This window comes from Eubalaena glacialis, chromosome 15 (genome assembly GCF_028564815.1).
Source record: "Eubalaena glacialis isolate mEubGla1 chromosome 15, mEubGla1.1.hap2.+ XY, whole genome shotgun sequence".
In the NCBI taxonomy this organism is placed as follows: domain Eukaryota; kingdom Metazoa; phylum Chordata; class Mammalia; order Artiodactyla; family Balaenidae; genus Eubalaena; species Eubalaena glacialis.
The window spans coordinates 73,614,826-73,635,662 of NC_083730.1; the positions used below are offsets into that span (position 1 = coordinate 73,614,826).

At 51.0% G+C, this 20,837-nt stretch overlaps 1 protein-coding gene across 7 annotated transcripts in view; it reads right to left on the reverse strand.

Moving 5' to 3' along the window:
• The window catches only part of PISD (phosphatidylserine decarboxylase), a 40,784-nt gene that overhangs the window by 5,851 nt on the left and 14,096 nt on the right, over positions 1-20,837 (reverse strand). Inside the window, exons 1-2 of one of the 7 annotated variants that reach the window (XM_061169627.1) lie at positions 4,541-4,635; positions 698-903 (exon numbers count right to left, since the gene is read on the reverse strand). The exons of 3 other annotated variants lie outside the window; for them this stretch is intronic. In XM_061169627.1, the coding sequence (XP_061025610.1) occupies positions 698-747 (50 nt within the window). In that variant the 5' untranslated portion in view covers positions 748-903; positions 4,541-4,635. Of the gene's footprint in view, positions 1-634; positions 904-1,277; positions 1,296-4,540; positions 4,636-20,837 lie in introns of those variants that run through there. 3 more of the 7 variants (XM_061169628.1, XM_061169629.1, XM_061169631.1) reach the window with 3 other exon arrangements.

The following is a 20,837-nucleotide window of genomic DNA, read 5'->3' on the forward strand; positions in this document are numbered from 1 at the left end:
GTGGCCATCAGGAGACCACACTGCCACCCACTCTGAGAATGTCCCGGGGCTTTGGTTTCCTCATCTACAGAAACACTGCATTCAACTCAAGAATAAGGCTCCATCTGTGCCTGTGTGCTCTCAGAGCAGCTCTGTCCTCTGCCTGCAATTGCTCAACAAACCAAGGAACAAAGAGGCACCTCAGCTGATATGAAAAGCAGAAAAAAATGGAGAACTGAGCCGAAGGCCAGGCCTTGCAGCTCAATAGTGGCCCTGGGAGGCACTGCTTCTCCACTGCTCACCAGACCCCCTGTGTCCATTGTCTCTCCCATCCCACCCCCTCCAGCTTTAAAAAGGTCTGGCAAGTGGGTAGGGGCCAAGCAAAGCCTGACACATCACTGCTCTCCCCTGGGCTCCCCCCATCCGCCTCGCTCTCTGCAGAAGTACGGGGACCAACCTCGGAGGAGCTGCGCTGCAGCGGGGCGGGGGCGCAGCACAGACACTGGCCCACCAGCCTGCTGGCCCCCCAGTACCTGAAACGGGCTCTCCAACTCAGGCCCCCCGGGCTGGACCCCTCCAGCCGCGGGGGCGGGTCCCCCGGCCCCCTGCCGCCGCCACCACCTCCACCACGGGGCCGCTGGACGTGAACTCTGACCTTTTGGAGGTCGAGGCGGGGCGAGGCCAGGTTAGGACGCAGCCGTGGCCCGCAGCATCTCACCATTTTGCCGCGCGGAGCTCCGGTCCTCGCCGCGCCTCTGACTGACACATGGTGGGCGGCGCAGGGAGGCAGTGCCAGGCTCGCTCCCTTTGTCTCTCCTCCTTCCTCCCTTCCCCCCCGGAGCTCCTGCGCTGTCACCGCTCCTCGCCCCGGCGGCTGCGGCTGGGGGACTGCTCCCTGGCTAGGTCCAGTCCAACGGATCAGGGCTGTTGCAGAGACAGGCACCGATCACACACCTGCTCGGCCTGCGCACCGGCCCCGCCCTCGGCCCGTTCTGTCCCTGGCCTGGCTGCCTGCCCGCTCCCGGCAGGGAGGGGACCCCGCGCCTCTGAACCCAGGAGCACAAGCGGGAATCTGAGCCCCGCGCTCCAGGCGGGCGCCCAGCGTCGGCCTGTCTGCGGCCCCGGCGGCCCCTCCCTCGCCGGGACCTGACCCATTTTCCTTTCAGATGACGAAGTAGCATCTGAGGGATGAGGGCGCAGGAAGGCGGGAGAGGCGCGGCGGTGAGACCCCAGCATCTGGCCTGCTCCGGCTCTCTCCTCGTCGTCGCCCCCACCCCCCACCTCAGGGCCCCCCATACCTGCCTCCTCTGAAGAGGGGCACCAGGGAGACCTCAGGGAAACCGGCCGCCCCGCCTTCCCATCTCTCTGGGGAGGAACAGCACTTTGGTCCGCGGCCGCCCAGCTCCCTGCGAGGACGCCCAGCCTCTGCAGATCATGGGCTGGGGGAGAGCAAACATTCCGCAGCCTGGGAGTCACAGCCCCGCCCAGCGCAGCCCCCAACCCACACGCCCGGCGTCGTCTTTAGATGAAGACATGCAGGGTCCCAGGGCTGCTCCGAAGGCAGAGAACTGACCCGGCCCAGGCCCCCGCGCTGAGACCGAGCAAGAGGACCCAACTCGGACATGGCTCGACCCTCACAGGCTGAACTTCTGAGGTCCTAGGCAAACCCACCTCAGCCAAGGAGGTGAAAACCGCCAGCCCGGCACCTGCCAGATCTCTAGGTGTGAGTGGCCATGGGGCTGGACTAGGCTGACTAAGGTTTGGACGTGAGCATGGATTTCCACCCCTGCCAAGGCCCACCCCACCTCAGACCAGGACCCCTCGGCAAGCTCATCTCCCCAGGCCACCCGCCTCGCTGAGTGGCCGCTGAATGGCAGGAGGGTGCCCGCATAGGCCTCCTCCTGCCCGAGGCCCCATGGACACTCTGGCTTTTGCCTGGCCAGGCTCGAGCTGAGGTCCCACTAACTCCCTTCCTACAGCCCACCTGCCAAGCACAGCCCCGCCCACCTGCCGAGCACAGATCCGCCCACCTGCCAAGCACAGCCCTGCCCCGCCCTCCCAGCCTCGGGCCCCAAACTCGCCTCCTGCCGGCTCCCCAGGAAACAGGCCCAGCGGGGTGATGGGCAGTCAGGGTTGCGCCCGAAGCTAGGCTCCAGGACAAAGCTCTCTCCCCGACTCTAGAAACTCTAGAAAGCTTGGGCTGCGCGCACACCCGGGATTCACGGTGGGGGCTGGCGACGCCTTGTGGGCGGGGATGGGAGCCAGGCCTCCTGCCAGTTTTCCTCGGTGGGACCTTGACCACTGCAGAATGTTGTCAGAAAGGCACATTCAGGAACCCACAGCCAAACCCAGCTTGGCCCAAAACCTCAGGACCTCAAAGCAGATCCCTGTGTGTGCCTTTGCATTGCATTCTCCCCCAAGGCCTCCAGTCCAGGGGCCTGGCCGGACCACGCAGCCCACCAGGGCAGTGGAGGGGACTCTGGGGGACCAGCCCAAGGAGCTGCTATCCTGGAGAGACTCCAGGAACTGCCCTGAGAAGCTGGGCAGGAGGTCTTCACGCCTCAGTCCTGTCTCCGTCACTACTCTACTTCCTCTTCTAAAACGGGACACTGAGACCAGGGTCAGGTTTCTTTTAAATCACCAGTGTTCCCCAGAAGGCCCCCAGCAAGCTGACATGAATTCAGCTGTCCATCAGGAAACGGGCCAACACCCTCTGACTAGCTCAGAGCCGCAGGACGGAGGGAAGGGGGTCCCTAGAGGTCACCCCTTCTCATTTCCCAAGAGCAGAGCCACTTGCTCAGCCAACAGTGCTCCCAGCATCCCCATCTCAGAGCCCCACTTGCCCTCTGCGCCTACAGTGGCCTTTGGAGGCCAAGCTAGAGCTTTCTCCCTCTCTGGTTCCCTGAGTGCAACTTGAGGAGCTCAGGCCTGAAGGAGGAGCCTGCAAGGACAGCGCCCTGAAGCAGAGAAGTACAGACACCTTCCCTCTCTCCCGAGAATCTCAAGGACACTCTGTGGAGGTGAGTTTGGGGCTATGATCAGTAGGACTTTAAAGTCATTACATGGCCATGTGGAACATGAGAACACAGAAGCTTTGGTGGGGGGCAAGGACAATCTGGTTACTGTGATCCTGGATGCCCTCCCCACCACCCTCGCCCTGAGAGCTGGGAAAGGCCTTGCAAGTCGCACGTGCTCTCTGAGTCTCAGTTTCCTCATCTGGAAATGGGAAGGGTCCTTCCTCCTGCTCACCCGCCTTAAGTCTCAGATCAAAGCTGTGACCAAGGCCAAGAACAACTCTGCTCAGAAACCCCATGCCTCTCTTCCACCCAACAGCTTAGTGCAGCCTCACCCCCCAGACCTGGCTTCCAGTGCCTCCCCTCCCTTTCCAAACCCACGCTCTGGGAGGACAGAAGTTTGCTACCACTGGGAAGATGGAAGGAACAGGGCAGAGGAGGCAGTTCTGACAGAGGAGCCCAAACCACAGGGGCAGCGATGATGTGAGTAGGAAGGGATGGCTCAACAGGACCATGTTGGGGGGAGCTCACCTTTGTCAGGACGTGCTGTTCTGGGGGTTGGGGAGCTCACCTTTGTCAGGACGTGCTGTTCTGGGGGTTCACACCCCAGAGGTGCTGCAACATCCCCACCCACTCCTCACTGCCCTCGACGAAGGCCTTGCAACCCTGCACGTGTCCAGCCCAAGAGAGCCCAAGGATGTGCTCCTGCTCCCTGAGTGGAAAGCTCACTGGGTGCCAGTTATCCGGCCTGAAGCCTCAGCAGAAACCCCCAGTGCCCCCCAAAACATGTGTCCCCAGCCTGACTTGCTGTGCACACTCCCAGCTCTGGAGGGCAGGGCTGCTGGGTAGCTGTGTCCAGGTGGGGCCACCAACCATTCCTCCCCTGAGTTCCAAGGCTAGAAGCTGACAAAACGTCAGAAGTAGGGAACCAGGAAAATGGATTCTCCCGGGTGAAACGGGTGAGCCATCTTGGGGAAGCCTTGGGCGAGAGAAGAGGAAGCAAAGAGAAGGGTCCAGAGGCACCTCTTTCAAGGGCGGTAGAGATGGGGACAGGACTCGGCAGGACTCTTCCATAAATCCCCTCAAGGAAAGGAACCTTCTCTGGGGCAATCCTTAGCACTAGTAGGGAATCGGGTTCTGGGAAGGGCGGGGTGTCACCCCCTCCCGCCCCTTGGCTGGTACATGGTGACAACTGCAGCATATCCGGGTCCCACCGAGGAACACTGCCGCTTCCCTCCCTCTCTGGCGCCCGTCCCAGACCCTTCGGGCAGAACTGAGGAAATGGGCGCAGGAGGACATCGAGCCGCCCGCAACGCCCACATTTCCCTTTTCCGGGCCGGGAGGCGAGGAGATGCTACACGACGCGAAGGAAGTGAGCTCATCCTGCCCGGCCCCGTGACCCACCGTGTGGGGCCAGGGAAGCCACACTCGATCGGGGTTGGGGGGTGGGCTCCTCAGGCCCCAAGCGGTGAGGGGCGACCGGCCTCCCGGCTACGCGAGCAGGCCTTCCGCTGCGCGGGGCGGCTCGGCCGCGGCCGCTCACTCACCGGCAGGTTGTCCGCTCCGCTGGCTTCCGCGCCGCGCGCCGCGCCGGCTGAACTCACAGGGAGGCGCCGCTCCTCGGAAGCCTGACTGCGGGCGGGCGGGCGGGTGCTCGGCTCCAGCCAGTCAGGCCGCCGGGGCGGCAGCAGGAGACCAGACACCAGGCTCGCTCGTCAGCCGCGCCCCGCCCCCCAGCCCGGGGTTCCTTTAAGGGGAGGGGCGGGGCCAGGGAGCGGCGGGAACAGGCGACCGGCCCGACGGCCACAGGACTTCGCGGGTGCCTCCTGGGGGCGGGGCTGGGCGCCCTGGGCCGCGAGCTCCTCCCACACACCCCTCCGGGCCGCCAGGGCCTCCACGTGCTGCGGACCTCACCCGAGGGCCGGCTTCTCTGGACTGAGCACAAAGCCACCTCCAAGACACCTTTACTAGCCCTCGAAGCCCTCGCTCCTTCCTACACCCGACCCTGAAGACAAAGGCTGCTCCTCACCCCACCCCCTCTCCTCCAGGCAGACACACCCTGACACACAAAATCCCCTGGTGCAGACCAGCAAACAAGACCCAGTGGGCAAGGTCCACCCCCGCCCAGCACATACGCTTCCTCGCGGGGATCAAGACCTGTGGGGTGATTCTCGCCTTATCTTTCTACCCCACTAGATGGTGGGGCCCCAGCCTGCAGGGTCAGCACCCTACCCCCATGCCTACTGAAAGCACTCAGTCAACATGGGATGGAATGAACCAGCTTAACACTTTTTAGGGGAGGGGGAGGGTCCAGCGGGGAACACCACCACTACTCAACCACAAAAAGCATGTGGAATTCAGGAACCTGATTAGCTGAACAACCCCAGCTTCTTTTGACCACTGGGAATTTAGTTTCTAAAGCAACATTTAGACCAGGAAGAGAGCCGACAGGGCTTGTGAAGAGATGGGCAGCTCAGCCAAGGCAGCCTGGAAGAGGACACAGCAGCATGCAGACACAGCCCCACACACCTGCCCCCTCATCCGGATCCAGCCCAACCAAGTGCTCCATAACAAGCTGGAGGGATCCTTGGGACGCCAGTAGGAACTGGGAGGCAGGGAGGTGCACAGCCGACCTCAGCCTCCTAGCCTGGGCTCACAGCATTCTCGGAGCCCCAGCGAGACTTTAGACCCCTGCTCACCTCAGAGCTCCAACCAACCACCACTCGAGATGGAATAAAAAGGAGTTAAAGCACAGAAGATGCTGACACACAATCTTAGCAACACTAAATTCCAGAACCAGAAATCCAGGAAGACTGTCCTGACTTCCCCAAAGCCTGCAGTGCATCCAGCAGGACCCAAGTTAGACCTAAGGGGGAAAAACAAGTCTGGATCAAAAGCCCAGATTCTTACTTGCTGAGTGGCCTGTGGAGCGCTGATGCTCTCCACTGTAAAATGACCAGCTGGGCCGCTCCACATGGACCAGAGCTCCTCTGTAATCATTCAAAGCCTCTCAGGCTGACTGGTGTCTAGGAAACTCATAAACCAGCCCACAGGTCTGCCCTGAGATTAGCCCGCCCAGCCTTCTAACCTGCCCTCCACCACATATATCTCAGGAGGGAAATGCCTTCTGGACAATGTTCCAGACAATACTCAACATGATTTCTGGGAGTAAGAAAAAACCCCTTGGAAGGTTTACTCTCCCAGCCCAAATGAGGTCCCTTCCGGCCACCCATACTTGGTCCTTAATTTCTAGTCCTCCCACCTTGTTTGGACTCCCCTGGGCGGGAGTGCCACCTAGTGCCACTGCGAGGCTCTGCAGGCCCCAGGCCACTTGGCCGCAGCACCCGTGGACAGGCCAACCTCCTCAGGCAACCCACTGCCACTCCCCTGCTCCTTGCAGAGTGAACTCCGTGCCCTGCTGTGCCAGGGGACAGAAGGGAGTGGCGGGGCAGGGGTGGCAGGTGCTCTCTGTTAATTCTCATTCCCTGGGGGCCGATGGAGGCCCCTCGAAGAAGAGAGGTGATGGTCGGTGTCCGGTGTCCCAAGGCTGGCACGAGGAGCCAGGGGCAGGCTATCAGCCTCACAGAAGCCTGGGCAGGAGCCCGGACAAGCACGGACTACCCTCAGGTGATTCCTTGATCTGAAGGCTTCTCAAAGCCCTGCCAAATTCTCCCTTCGTGTTCTCGAATGTTTCCCAGCAATCCCACCAGCCCAGATGACTTCTCTGCCACCCAGGCAGCGAGGAGGGTGCAGCAGGGTAAGGAAGCCCAGCAGACAGCTCCCTCCAGGCTGGAGCCCAGCCTTGTCCATTCCCTTTCCCCTTAGTGGTGCAGGCACAGAGCACCCCCTTGGGCTGGGGGAGGCAGGGGAGAGGAAAGGCTGGAGTGGCTGCCACAGCTCCTGGCACGTACCATGAAGGAGGTCCCTGAGGCCTTGAGATGTCCTCCTGCCCTGGAATGAGCCCAGGATTCTCTGAGGTCAGAGCTGGGCAGGCAGCAGGGTCTACTTCCCACCAACTTGACTGTCTGCCCATTTTAACATCCAGAACTGTCTTCTCAACACCTATTAGGTAAGAGGTAAAATAGTACTTACTGAATCTCCACCCCCTGCCAGCATAGGACCAGGTATTTATTTATTCCTACATCATTCTCATTTAAGAGCAACCTGTTCACAGAGGGGAACAATAAAGCTATAACAATTACAGGAAGTTTAAAAACATGCAAAACACGTTCTACACTGTCCAGGGTCATGGACTCGTGGAGCAAAGGAAATGCCAAGTGCAGATCGACAGGGTAGGGGTGAGCGACGTGGGAGACCTGACAGGCCGATCTGGCTTTATTCTTTTTCAGAACTGGAACGTCACACCTCACATTTTAAAAATACTAAACTGAGGGCAGAAACAAGGAAGCGGTGCTAACGCACCCCATGGCCAGACGAGATGACAACAAACCACGTTATTATGCTCAGATGTGGACTTCAGTGTTTAGGGGTGAAGTTTCATAATGTCTGCTATGTACTTTCAGTGGCTCAGAGAAGAGTCCGTACATATGCACAGAGACAAAGCAGATACGAGGAAACATTAATAACTGGTCACTCAAGCAGTGTGTGTGGGTAACACTTCTCTCAACTTTTCTACTCTGTTCAGAAGTATTCACAATAAAAAACTGGAAGACTTTGCTTTAAGCCACAGAAAAACCTCTAAATTCTACTACTGGGGAGAAAAACTAAAGACCACGTTCAGCACACAGCGCCTCTCTGGCCCTGAGGCAGCATCATGCCCACCGCTCCTGCTTCATGAGGTGGGTGGGGCAGTTCCGAGCCAAACCTCTCACTCCTGTCCAGGCAGCAGCCCTCCGATGACCGCAGCCCGCTCTGCAGCCTAGGGCCCCATCTCCGCAGAGTCAGCTCCTTGGTTTGCAGGAGGAGGGACACGTGGACAGCTTCTTCCCCAAAGGGCCCTCCTTTCTACCAGGCCAGCTTCCCCACCACCTGCACCTCTGTCCTCAGGACCCGTGAAGGCAAAAAGGACTCCTCAGAAGCGCCAGAGACCAAGGGAAATCTGCCACCAGATGCCACCCTGCATGGAACAGGAAACCCCGGCGGGAGGGGGGGCACACCTGGGCACTCCCCCCATACACACCTGCCATCCAGGTCACCTGGTGACCTGGGCTTACAGACGCTACACACCTTCCACCCCTCTTGGTAAGAAACACTTATGAAGGTCTGTTCCCCCCTTTGACTTATAGGGACAAAAAGGACAGCATATCTGAAATCATAGCTGCCACACAAACGCAGACTGCGATGCTCGGGCACAGGCAGTGGCCTTCCAGCTCTGGTCAGTGCTGCTCCCTTGAAGCCAGTTCTCCACAGGGGCCCGGTGGCGACCACCCTCCCCACTGAAGCCAAACGCCAGGCCCAGGTAGCCCAAATAAGGTAGCTGGGCTCTTTGACCCCAAACCCTGACCTTTTTCAGGAAGGACACCATGAGTTCCTGAAAAGAAACTCGTGGAAGCGTCCCCTCCTCCATGCCCGGCACTCGGCCTGCTCGCAGCTCCAGTTCTAAGGGCAGAGCGTTCTCCTGGTCTGACCAGAGCCGGAGGAGTGTGGTGGATTCCTTGTTCCGTGCCATTCAGATTAAACGTTAAACTTACAAATACTCTGAGCCAGTATAGACAGAAAATAAACACATGAAAATGTTGAAGTGGACTCACATTTAAAGAAAAGCAAATTACAAACTGTATTAAGGTATGATTCTTGATGTTCCCTATTTCCCCACATGCCACGGAGCAACTAAGCCCGTGAGCCACAACTACTGAACCTCCACTCTACAGCCCGAGAGCCACAACTACTGAGCCCGCGTGCCACAACTACTGAAGCCCGCACGCCTAGAGACCACACTCCGCCACAAGAGAAGCCACCACAATGAGAAGAATGAGAAGCCCGCGCAGTGCAATGAAGAGTAGTCCCCGCTCGCCGCAACTAGAGAAAGTCCGCACACAGCAACGAAGACCCAACGCAGCCAAAAATAAATAAATTAATGAATTAAATAAGTTGCAAAAATATACTGTACAACATAGGGAATAGAGCCAATAGTTTATAATAACCTTAAAAGGAGTTTAACCTTTAAAAATTATGAATCACTATATTGCACACCTGTAACTTATACTGTACATCAACTATACTTCAATAAAAAAAATACCAGAATCGAGTGCCTCTCCCCCACCCCAACTCCACTGCTCCCCACTCTGATCCAGGCCACCACCTTCTCTTGCTGGGATCCTGTCAGAGCCTCCCAACAGGTCCCCTAATCTGTCTCCACAGCAGCCAGGACGACTGGATCAGAACCCAGATCACTCAGCACTCACTCAGAGGACAGGCTGAGCTGGCGCCATGGGTTCTCCTGCCCTCCTACCTTCCTGCCCTCTGTGCCTCCAGCCACAGGGGCTCTTTGTTCTCCCTAGACAGCGACAAGTGTTCTCTATCCATCTCAAGCCTCTACCTGGACCACTCTCCCGGCCCCTCAGATGCACCCTCAGCCCACACGGCACTAAGCGGGGCCTTCCTTCCTTCCCTGACTGCCTTGGTCCCAGCCCAGCTCTGCCCCAGCCTGAGACACTGTGCCCTTTACCTGTCTATGTTCTCACATGGCCTTTCAACCACTAGACATGTCCATGTGTCCGTCTGTTTCTCAGCTGTCTCAGCCCCTAATAAGGGAAGCTCTCTGAGGACGGGAGCTCTAGCTCTATTTACCAGTGGATCCCCAGCATCTCAACAGGGCCTGGCATATGGAAGGAGCTCAAAGATTTGTTGAATGAAGCAGCAAATTCAAGAAGAGAGGAATGGTGTTCATCTATGACAACTGTTTCAGTAACACTCAGTATGGTTCATATACCCAACAATGCCTGTTACTAACGGGTATAATAGTTTTAGATGGCAAACATGTAGCAAAAATCGTGCAGGTGCCCAGACCCCTTCAGACAGCAATTCTACACTGAGGCATTCAGCCTGAGGAAAAGGCCTACGTGCAAAGATGTGCTCTACAACGTTAATCACGATGGTAAAAACCACCGGGGCACCAGAATTCACTATGGTAGTAGAGCCACTTAAGGTATGTAGTTACATGAAGTCTTGTAAAATCATCATATGTAGCAATATGTATAAGGTAAAAAAGGCAAGATACAAAACAGGAGTAGCTGACCCCTGAACAACACAGGTTTGAATGCGCAGGTCCACTTATAAGCAGACTTTTTTCAATAAATACGTACTATAGTACTACATAATTGGAGGATGTGAAGCCACGCATACCGAGAGTGGCCTGTAAAGTTATATGCATATTTTCAGTTGCTGGGGGGAGGGGAGTCAGTGCCCCTAACCCCCGCATTGTTCAAGGGTCAACTGTATATCCATTTAAAAAAACAGACAGGGCTTCCCTGGTGGCGCAGTGGTTAAGAATCCCCCTGCCAATGCAGGGGACACGGGTTCGATCCCTGGTCCAGGAAGATCCCACATGCCGCGGAGCAACTAAGCTCATGCGCCACAACTACTGAAGCCTGCGCGCCTGGAGCCTGTAGCTCTGTAACAAGAGAAGCCGCCGCAGTGAGAAGCCCGCTCACCGCAACGAAGAGCAGCCCCCGCTCGCCGCAACTAGAGAAAGCCCGCGCGCAGCAGCGAAGACCCAACGCAGCCAAAAATAAATAAATAAATTTATAAAAAACAAAAAAACAAAAACACAAAAAAGAAACCAGACAGACATGAAGTGAAAAATAAAGCCCGTGATTATGCAACAAGTCGTCAGGTGAGAAGGGGTGGGAATCATGACTGTCCTCCCAGTTCTCCAACGTTCTGTCAGAGCGTTACATCACCTCTGTCATTTACAAGAGAATGAGACTGACTTCCAGAAGGGGGCCAAGACCATTCAATGGGAATGTGCTGGGAAAACTGCACATTCCCATGAATGAAGTCAGATACTTAACCTTACACGATATTAAAAAACAACTCAAAATGGATCAAAGACCTAAACACAAGACCTAAAACTATAAAATTCTTAGAGGAAAATAGGAGAAAATCTTCATGACACTGGATTCAGAAATAATTTCTTGGATATGACACCAGAAACACAGGAAATAGAAGTATAAATAGACAAATTGGACTTCATCAAAAGATATGACCAAGAGAGTAAAAAGATAAGCCATAGAATGGGAGAAAAATATTTGCAAATACATATACCAGATAAGGGTCTAGTATCCATAAAAATAAAGAACTCCTGCAACTCAGCAACGAAAAACCACACAGTTCAAAAATGGACAATGGGGGACTTCCCTGGTGGCGCAGTGGTTAAGAATCCACCTGCCAATACAGGGGACACGGGTTCAAGCCCTGGTCCGGGAAGATCCCACATACCACGGAGCAATGAAGCCCATGCACCACAACTACTGAGCCTGCGCTCTTGAGCCCGTGCTCTGCAGCAAGAGAAGCCACCGCAATGAGAAGCTCGCGCACCACAACGAAGAGTAGCCCCCGCTCGCCACAACTAGAGAAAGCCCGTGTGCAGCAACGAAGACCCAACACAGCCATAAATAAATAAATTAATTAATTAATTTTTAAAAAATGGACAAAGGGCTTGAATAGACGTTTTTCCAAAGATATATAAATAGCCAATAAGCATGTGAAAGGATGCTCAACATCACTAGTCATTAGAAAATGAAAATCCAAACCTCAATGAGATACCATTTCACACCCATTAGGATGGCTATTATAAAAAATAAATTAAAAGGTGGATTAGAGACCTAAATGTAAGACTGGACACTATAGAACTCTTAGAGGAAAACATAGGAAGAACACTCTTTGACATAAATCACAGCAAGATCTTTTTTGATCCACCTCCTAGAGTAATGGAAATAAAAACAAAAATAAACAAAGGGGACCTAATGAAACTTAAAAGCTTTTGCACAGCAAAGGAAACCATAAACAAGACGAAAAGACAACCCTCAGAAAGGGAGAAAATATTTGCAAACGAATCAATGGACAAAGGATTAATCTCCAATATATATAAACAGCTCATGCAGCTCAATATTAAAAAAACAAACAACCCAATCCAAAAATGGGCAGAAGACCTAAATAGACATTTCTCCAAAGAAAACATACAGATGGCCAAGAAGCACATGAAAAGATGCTCAACATCACTAATTATTAGAGAAATGCAAATCAAAATTACAATGAGGTGTCACCTCACACCAGTTAGAATGGGCACCATCAGAAAATCTACAAACAACAAATGCTGGAGAGGGTGTGGAGAAAAGGGAACCCTCTTGCACGGTTGGTGGGAAGGTAAATTGATACAGCCACTATGGAGAACAGTATGGAGGTTCCTTAAAAAACTAAAAATAGAATTACCATATGATCCAGCAATCCCACTACTGGGCATATACCCAGAGAAAACCATAATTCAAAAAGACACATGCACCCAAATGTCCACTGCAGCACTATTTACAACAGCCAGGTCATGGAAGCAACCTAAATGCCCATCGACAGACGAATGGATAAAGAAGTTGTGGTACATATACACAATGGAATATTACTCAGCCATAAAAAGGAACGAAATTGGGTCATTTGTTGAGACGTGGATGGATCCAGAGACTGTCGTACAGAGTGAAGTAAGTCAGAAAGAGAAAAACAAATATCGTATATTAATGCATGTATGTGGAACCTAGAAAAATGGTACAGATGAACCGGTTTGCAGGGCAAAAGTTGAGACACAGTTGTAGAGAACAAACGTATGGACACCAAGGGGGGAAAGCGGCGGGGGTGGGGGTGGGGATGGTGGTGTGATGAACTGGGCGATTGGGATTGACATGTATACACTGATGTGTATAAAATTGATGACTAATAAGAACCTGCTGTATAAAAAAATAAATTAAATTAAATTAAAAAAATTTAAAAAAAAAGGTGTTGGTGAGGATGTGGAAAAAGTGGAATCCTCATACAATGCGAATGGGAATATAAAATGGTACAGCCACTGTGGAAAAGTTTGGCAGTTCCTCAAAAAGTTAAACACAGACTGACCATATGATCCAGAAATTCCACTCCTAGTTATACACCCAAAAGAACTGAAAGCAAAGACTCAAACAGATACTTGTACATCAATGCTCACAGAAGCACTATTCCAACAGCCAAAGTGGAAACAACCCACTATCTATCAATAGATGATAAACAAAACGTGGTCTATCCATAAAATGGAATACTATTCAGCCTTAAAAAGGAATGAAACTCTGAAACATGCTATAAACATCATGAATCTTGAAAATATGGTAAGTGAAATAATAAGCCAGACACCAAAGGACAAATGTTGTATGATTCCACTAATATGAAGTACCTAGAATAGTCTTCACAGAGACAGAGTAGAACAGTGCTTAAGGGGGTTGGGTGGGAGGTAGACTAGGGAATATTATTTAATAGGTACAAAGTTTCTGTTTGAGATGATGAAAAAGTTCTAGGAACGGACAGTGGTAATGGTTGCAAAACAGTATGATGGGGCTTCCCTGGTGGCGCAGTGGTTAAGAATCTGCCTGCCAATGCAGGGGACACGGGTTCGAGCCCTGGTCCGGGAAGATCCCACATGCCGCAGAACAACTAAGACCGTATGCCACAACTACTGAGCCTGTGCTCTAGAGCTCATGAGCCACAACTGCTGAGCCCATGTGCCACAACTACTGAAGCCCGTGCACCTATAGCCCGTGCTCTGCAACAAGAGAAGCCACCTCAACAAGAAGCCTGTGCACCACAACAAAAGAGTACCCCCGCTGCCGCAACTAGAGAAAGCCCGCGTGCAGCAATGAAGACCCAACGCAGCCAAAAATACAATGCAGGGAACATGGGTTCCATCGCTGTTCCGGGAAGATCCCACATGCCGTGGAGCAACTAAGCCCATGCGCCACAACTACTGAGCCTGTGCTCTAGAGCCCGCGAGCTGCAACTACTGAGCCCGTGCACCACAACTACTGAGCCCGTGCGCCACAACTACTGAAGCCTGTGCACCTAGAGCCCGTGTTCCGCAACAAGAGAAGCCACCGCAATGAGAAGCCCACACACCGCAACGAAGAGTAGCCCCCACTCACCGCAACTAGAGAAAGCCCGCGCACAGCAACGAAGACCCAATGCAGCCAAAAATAAATAAATAAATTTATTTTTTGAAAAAAAAAAAGAAATAGACCCCAAAATGACAGAAGATGATGAAAAGGAGAAAAGGACTTTGAGACAGCTAAATAAACAAGCACAATATGCTCAAAGATTTATGGGAAAATATGATCATAATGAGAAAAATGGAAGACATAAAAAAGAACCACTTGAAACATCCAAAATGAAAAACAGAATGTCCTCAATGAAAATTTCTACAAAAAGCTACTAGAATAAGTGAATTTAATAAGATTAAAGAAATTTTCATATATTGCTAATGGGAATACAAAATGGTAAAACAACTATTAATACTTTCAAAACAGTTTGGTGGTTTCTTATAAATACACAGTTACCTATGAATAGTAATTGTACTTTTAGGTATTTACACAAGAGAAATGAAAACAAATGTCTACACAAAGACTTAAACACAAATATTCATATAGATTTTATACATAATAGCCAAAAGATGCAAACAACCCAAATGTCCACCAACAGATGAAGGGTTAAAAATAATCTGTGGGGGCTTCCCTGGTGGCGCAGTGGTTGAGAATCTGCCTGCCAATGCAGGGGACACGGGTTCGAGCCCTGGTCTGGGAAGATCCCACATGCCGCGGAGCAACTGGGCCCGTGAGCCACAATTACTGAGCCTGCGCGTCTGGAGCCTGCGCTCCGCAACAAGAGAGGCCGCGATAGTGAGAGGCCTGCGCACCACGATGAAGAGTGGCCCCCGCTTGCCGCAACTAGAGGAAGCCCTCGCACAGAAATGAAGACCCAACACAGCCAAAAATAAATAAATAAATAAAATTAAAAAAAAACAAAAACAACAGTATAAATCATAGCAATTAAAAAAAAAAACATCTGTGGGGCTTCCCTGGTGGCGCAGTGGTTTAGAATCCACCTGCCAATGCAGGGGACACGGGTTCGAGCCGTGGTCCGGGAAGATCCCACATGCTGCAGAACAACTAAGCCTGTGCGCCACAACTACTGAGCCTGCGCTCTAGAGCCTGAGAGCCACAACTACTGAGCCCAAGTGCCACAACTACTGAAGCCCACGTGCCTAGAACCCGTGCTCCGCAAGAAGAGAAAACACTGCAATGAGAAGCCCGCGCACCACAACAAAGAGAAGCCCCCGCTCACCGCAACTAGAGAAAGCCCGTGCACAGCAACGAAGACCCAACTCAGCCAAAAATAAATAAGTAAAATTAAAAAAAAAAATCTGTGGCATATCCACCCAATGAAATACTATTCAGCAATAAAGAGGAATGAATTTCAACATTATGGTCAGTAAAATAAACCACATAGAACAGAGTACATTCCATTTAAATAAAATTTCTTAAAAGAAAAAACTCATCTATAGTGATAAGAAGCAGATCAGTGATTGCCTGGAACCATGGGTGGATACTGACTGCAAGGGGATACATATTTTCTATCTCCAGTGTGGTGGTGATTACACAAGTCTATATATTTATTAAAACCAATGAATGATATGCTTAAAAAGGGTTTTATTGCATGTAAACAATACCTCAGTAAAGTCGACTTAGAAATTGAATCAGGGCTTCCCTGGTGGCACAATGGTTAAGAATCCACCTGCCAATGCAGGGGACATGAGTTCGAGCCCTGGTCAGGGAAGATCCCACATGCCACAGAGCAACTAATCCTGTGCGCCACAACTACTGAGTCTGTGCTCTAGACCCTGCGAGCCACAACTACTGAAGCCCGTGCCTAAAGCCTTTGCTCTGCAACAAGAGAAGTCACCACAATGAGAAGCCGGCACACCACAACGAAGAGTAGTCCCCGCTCTCTGCAACTAGAGAAAGCCCGCGCTCAGCAACGAAGACCCAATGCAGCCAAAAATAAATAAATTTATTTCAAAAAAAAAAAGAAATTAAATCACCACAGCAGCATTATTTACAGTAGCCAAGACATGGAAACAACTTAAGTGTCCATCAAGGGATGAATGAATAAAGAAGTTATGGTGTATATATTTACAATGGAGTATTATTCAGCCATAAAAAATAAGGAAATTCTACCATTTGCGACAACATGGATGGACCTTGAAGGCATTATGCTAAGTGGAATGACTCAGACAGAAAAAGACAAATACCATACGATCTCACTTAAATGTGGAATCTTACAAAAAACAAAAAAACAAAACAAAAAAACCCACCAAACTCAGAAAAACAGATCAGACTGAGGAGGAGGGGGAGCGGGGAATTAGAGGAAGGTGGCCAAAAGGTACAAACTTCCAGATATAAGAGAAATAAGTACTAGGGATGTAATGTACAACATGATGACTATAGTTACCACTGCTGTATTAACATACAGGAAAATTAAGAGAGTTAATCCTAAGAGTTCTCATCACAAGGAGAAACTTTTTTTTTCTTTTTTCTTTTCTTCTTTATTTTCTTTTTATTGTATCTATATGAGATGATGGATATTAGCTGAACCTATTGTGGTAATCATTTCACAATGTATCAAGCTATCATGATGTACACCTTAAACATATATACAGTGATGTATATCAATTGTTTCTCAATGAAATTGGAAAAAAATTAAATCAACTTTCAATAAATATGTAAGTATGGAGAGACTTTCTGGAAGATACACAAGAAATGTTAAAAATTCTTGCTTGGGGCTTCCCTGGTGGCACAGTGGTTAAGAATCCGCCTGCCAATGCAGGGGACACGCGTTGGAGCCCTGGTCTGGGAAGATCCCACATGCTGCGGAGCAACTAAGCCTGTGCACCACAACTATTGAGCCTGCGCTCTAGAGCCCATGAACCACAATTACCGAGCCTGCGTGCTGCAACTACTGAAGCCCACATGCCTAGAGCCCGTGCTCCGCAACAAGAGAAACCACCACAATGAGAAGCCTGCACACCACACGAAGAGTAGCCCCCGCTCGCCGCAACTAGAGGAAGCCTGCCCACAGCAATGAAAACCCAATGCAGCCAAAAATAAAATAAACAAATGAATTTTTTTAAAAAACATGAAAAATTCTTGCTTGCTTCTGGAGAGCAGGAATGGGATTAGCAGACGGGGTGGAGAGTAGAAGGCTCATTTTTATGTAATCCCTTCTTTACTATTTGAATTTTCACATGATCATATTTTATTTAAAAATTTTAAACTATCTTATTAAAAATAAAAATTAATTTAACAATACATACTCCTAAACAGAGCCAAAAGCTTAGAAGGGCGATGTTCAACAAAATGTTAACTGGTTTCCTGCGGGTTGTAGGATTACGGGTCATCAACTCTTTTCGTCTTCATATTTTGCAGCATTTTCTTATTTTTTGTAGATGAACACATCTTTATAAGTAGATAAAGGACAAAGCTATTTCCACATTGGGGAAAGTGATGCCATATATAGAGAGAGAAAGAGTGGAGCTACTGGAACCTGGATGCTTCTGAAAGCTTCCAGAGACTCCACTCTCTTTAACAGGTTACTTTGTTGCTAGTTACAGAATTCCCTTAATCCCACAGCAGCAAACACATAGGTTTCATTTCTACTCAGCAGATTGCATGAACTCTTTTTTTTTTTTAATTTTATAAATTGATTGATTGATTGCTACATTGGGTCTTCTCTGCTGCACGCAGGCTTTCTCTAGTTGTGGCGAGCAGGGGCTACTCTTCGTTGCAGTGTGCGGGCTTCTCATTGAGGTGGCTTCTCTTGTTGCGGAGCACGAGCTTCTCATTGCAGTGGCTTCTCTTGTTGCGAAGCACGGGCTCTAGGCGCACAGGCTTCAGTAGTTGTGGCATGCGGGCTCAGTAGCTGTGTCTTGCGGGCTCTAGAGAGCAGGCTCAGTAGCTGTGGCGCACGGGCTTAGTTGCTCCACGGCATGTGGGATCTTCCCGAACCAGGGCTCGAACCCGTGTCCCCTGCACTGGCAGGTGGATTCTTTTTTTTTTTTTTTTTTAATATTTATTTATTTATTTACTTTTGGCTGCATTGGGTCTTCATTGCTGCACGCGGGCTTTCTCTAGTTGCGGCGAGCGGGGGCTACTCTTCATTGCGGTGCGCAGGCTTCTCATTGCGGTGGCTTCTCTTGTTGCGGAGCACGGGCTCTAGGTGCGTGGGCTTCAGTTGTGGCTCGCGGGCTCTAGAGCGCAGGCTTGGTAGTTGTGGTACACGGGCTTAGTTGCTATGCAGCATGTGGGATCTTCCCGGACCAGGGCTCGAACCCGTGTCTCCTGCATTGGCAGGCAGATTCTTAACCACTGCGCCACCAGGGAAGTCCGGCAGGCGGATTCTTAACCACTGTGCCACCAGGGAAGTCCCTGCATGAACTTTTTTTTTTCTTCTTTTCTACCATAAAAACAACATGAATCGGGACTTCCCTGGTGGCACAGTGGTTAAGACTCCGCCTGCCAGGGGGCTTCCCTGGTGGCGCAGTGGTTGAGAGTCCGCCTGCCAATGCAGGGGACATGGGTTCGAGCCCTGGTCCGGGAAGATCCCACATGCCGCGGAGCTACTGGGCCTGTGAGCCACAATTACTGAGCCTGCGCGTCTGGAGCCTGTGCTCCGCAACAAGAGAGGCTGCAACAGTGAGAGGCCCGCGCACTGCGATGAGGAGTGGCCCCCGCTTGCCACAACTGGAGAAAGCCCTTGCACAGAAACGAAGACCCAACACAGCCATAAATAAATAAATAAATTTAAAAAAAAAATTAGAACTATTTACTTTAAAAAAAAAAAAAAAAGAATCCGCCTGCCAATGCAGGGGACACGGGTTCGAGCCCTGGTCCAGGAAGATCCCACATGCCGCGAAGCAACTAAGCCCGTGCGCCACAACTACTGAGCCCACGTGCTGCAATTACTGAAGCCTGCATGCCTAGAGCCCGTGTTCTGCAACAAGAGAAGCCACCGCAATGAGAAGCCCTCACACCGCAACGAAGAGTAGACCCCACTCGCCGCAACTAGAGAAAAGCCCATGCACAGCAACAAAGACCCAACACAGCCATAAATAAAAAATAAATAAATAAAAACGCTCCCAATCTTCAAAAAAAACAACATGAATCTTAGATCAGGCAAAAATCTTAGAAACATTTTCTTAAATGTGTAAAAACAGAAGCCCCAAGGTGACACAACTCACCCAAGGCCTCGCAGCTGCTGGTGCCCAGATCTCAAGTCTCCTGACACCCTGTCCCTCCCTCCTTACTGCTCCTACGTGAGAGCTGCACCCACCCCAGCCCAGAGAACAGCCTGCAGGGAGTGAGGCGGCATAGATTTTGGAGTTATGGTTTCCTCTAAACTGTTACCAAAAAGAGGAAATTCTATTTACATGAAGGAAAGATGTGAGCATGAATTCTTCAGGAGCGCTGTGCTGGGGGCGGGGTGGGGAGGGGGGGCTAATGTGAATGCTCGTCACATTATCGCAGACAACAACTGTTCAAGTCAAGCCACTCAAATTCACCTCCCATTTTAAACAGTCACAGCCCCAGAGAATGGAGGTACCTCAAATACACAGCAAGCCCTCCCTCCATCTCTCATTGCCACCGTCGAGCTCCTATATTAAGAGCACCTTCTGTGAGCAACATGGTATTTATTGTTCCAAGAGTACGGCATTTGGCATCGACAGACCTCTGTTCTGGAACCTGTTCTGCCACAAACTAGTCTTTCCATTTGTAAAATGGCTCTAACACCTGCCCTTCCTACCTCAGTGAGCTGTTGTAACTAAAAGGGTTCAGAAAAACTGCGAGGTGCTGTTCAACATAAGGTACTACAACCATGCTCTTGAGAGTTTTGATACAGAGGGAAGACCAGAGGGTTCTCTGCAACAAGAGAAATTCACAAGCTAGGAAAAGACAAAGGCTTCCTGCTGGCACTCTGACCAAGAGGGGCTAATAGGAAGGCTTCATGTGTGGGGATGGCTATACTGCCCATGTCTGTCTCCTGGAAACCCAGAAAACACTATTTGGTAAGAAAAAATCACCCAGTCACCTCAACTGTGCCACTGACCCCAGAGGCCATCTCAGCAGTAATTTCCAACCTGTCTTCTTTCTCAGCTCTGGACATGCCAGACTTGACTTCAGGGATAGGAAGGGATTATATTCCAGCAAAATCACCACCAGAAATTTTCACCTGCCACATACTAATGGAGCCCTGAAGGGACCCTTACAGCTCATCTGCCCATGATTCCTAAATCTGACTTGTCATGAGAATCACCTGCAGGGCCTTGTAAAAACAAAGATCTTGAGCCTTGCCCAAACTTTCTAAATCTCTAGGGCTGAGACCAAAGAATCCATATCATTAAAGCTCCCCAAACAATTCTGAGGATCAGCCAGACTGGGGTACTCTCTCATTTTTCATATGAGGTGTCAGTGATTAGGTGGAGCCAGGGGTGAGACTAAGATCCAGCCCCCATCTGCCCGTTCAAGAATCGCCCCCCACCCCACCCCCCCCACCAACCTGCTGCCTCTCCTGAAATCTTACAGCGTCTACTCTGAGCCCAGACCATTTCCCCTTCATAAATGAAATGTTGCCCAACTTGCAAACCCAGGAGCCATCTTACTCCACCGAAAGAACAGGACCTCACTTAAGCCCAGTTCTTTACCCACAGGGGCTTCAGACCTCTCACTGTACTAGGCCACTCTGCTCCTGTGTCCTGTCACTGTCCAGAGCCTAGAACTTAGAAGCTAATCAACCCTGTCCTCTTTACAAATAATCGTTTCTCAG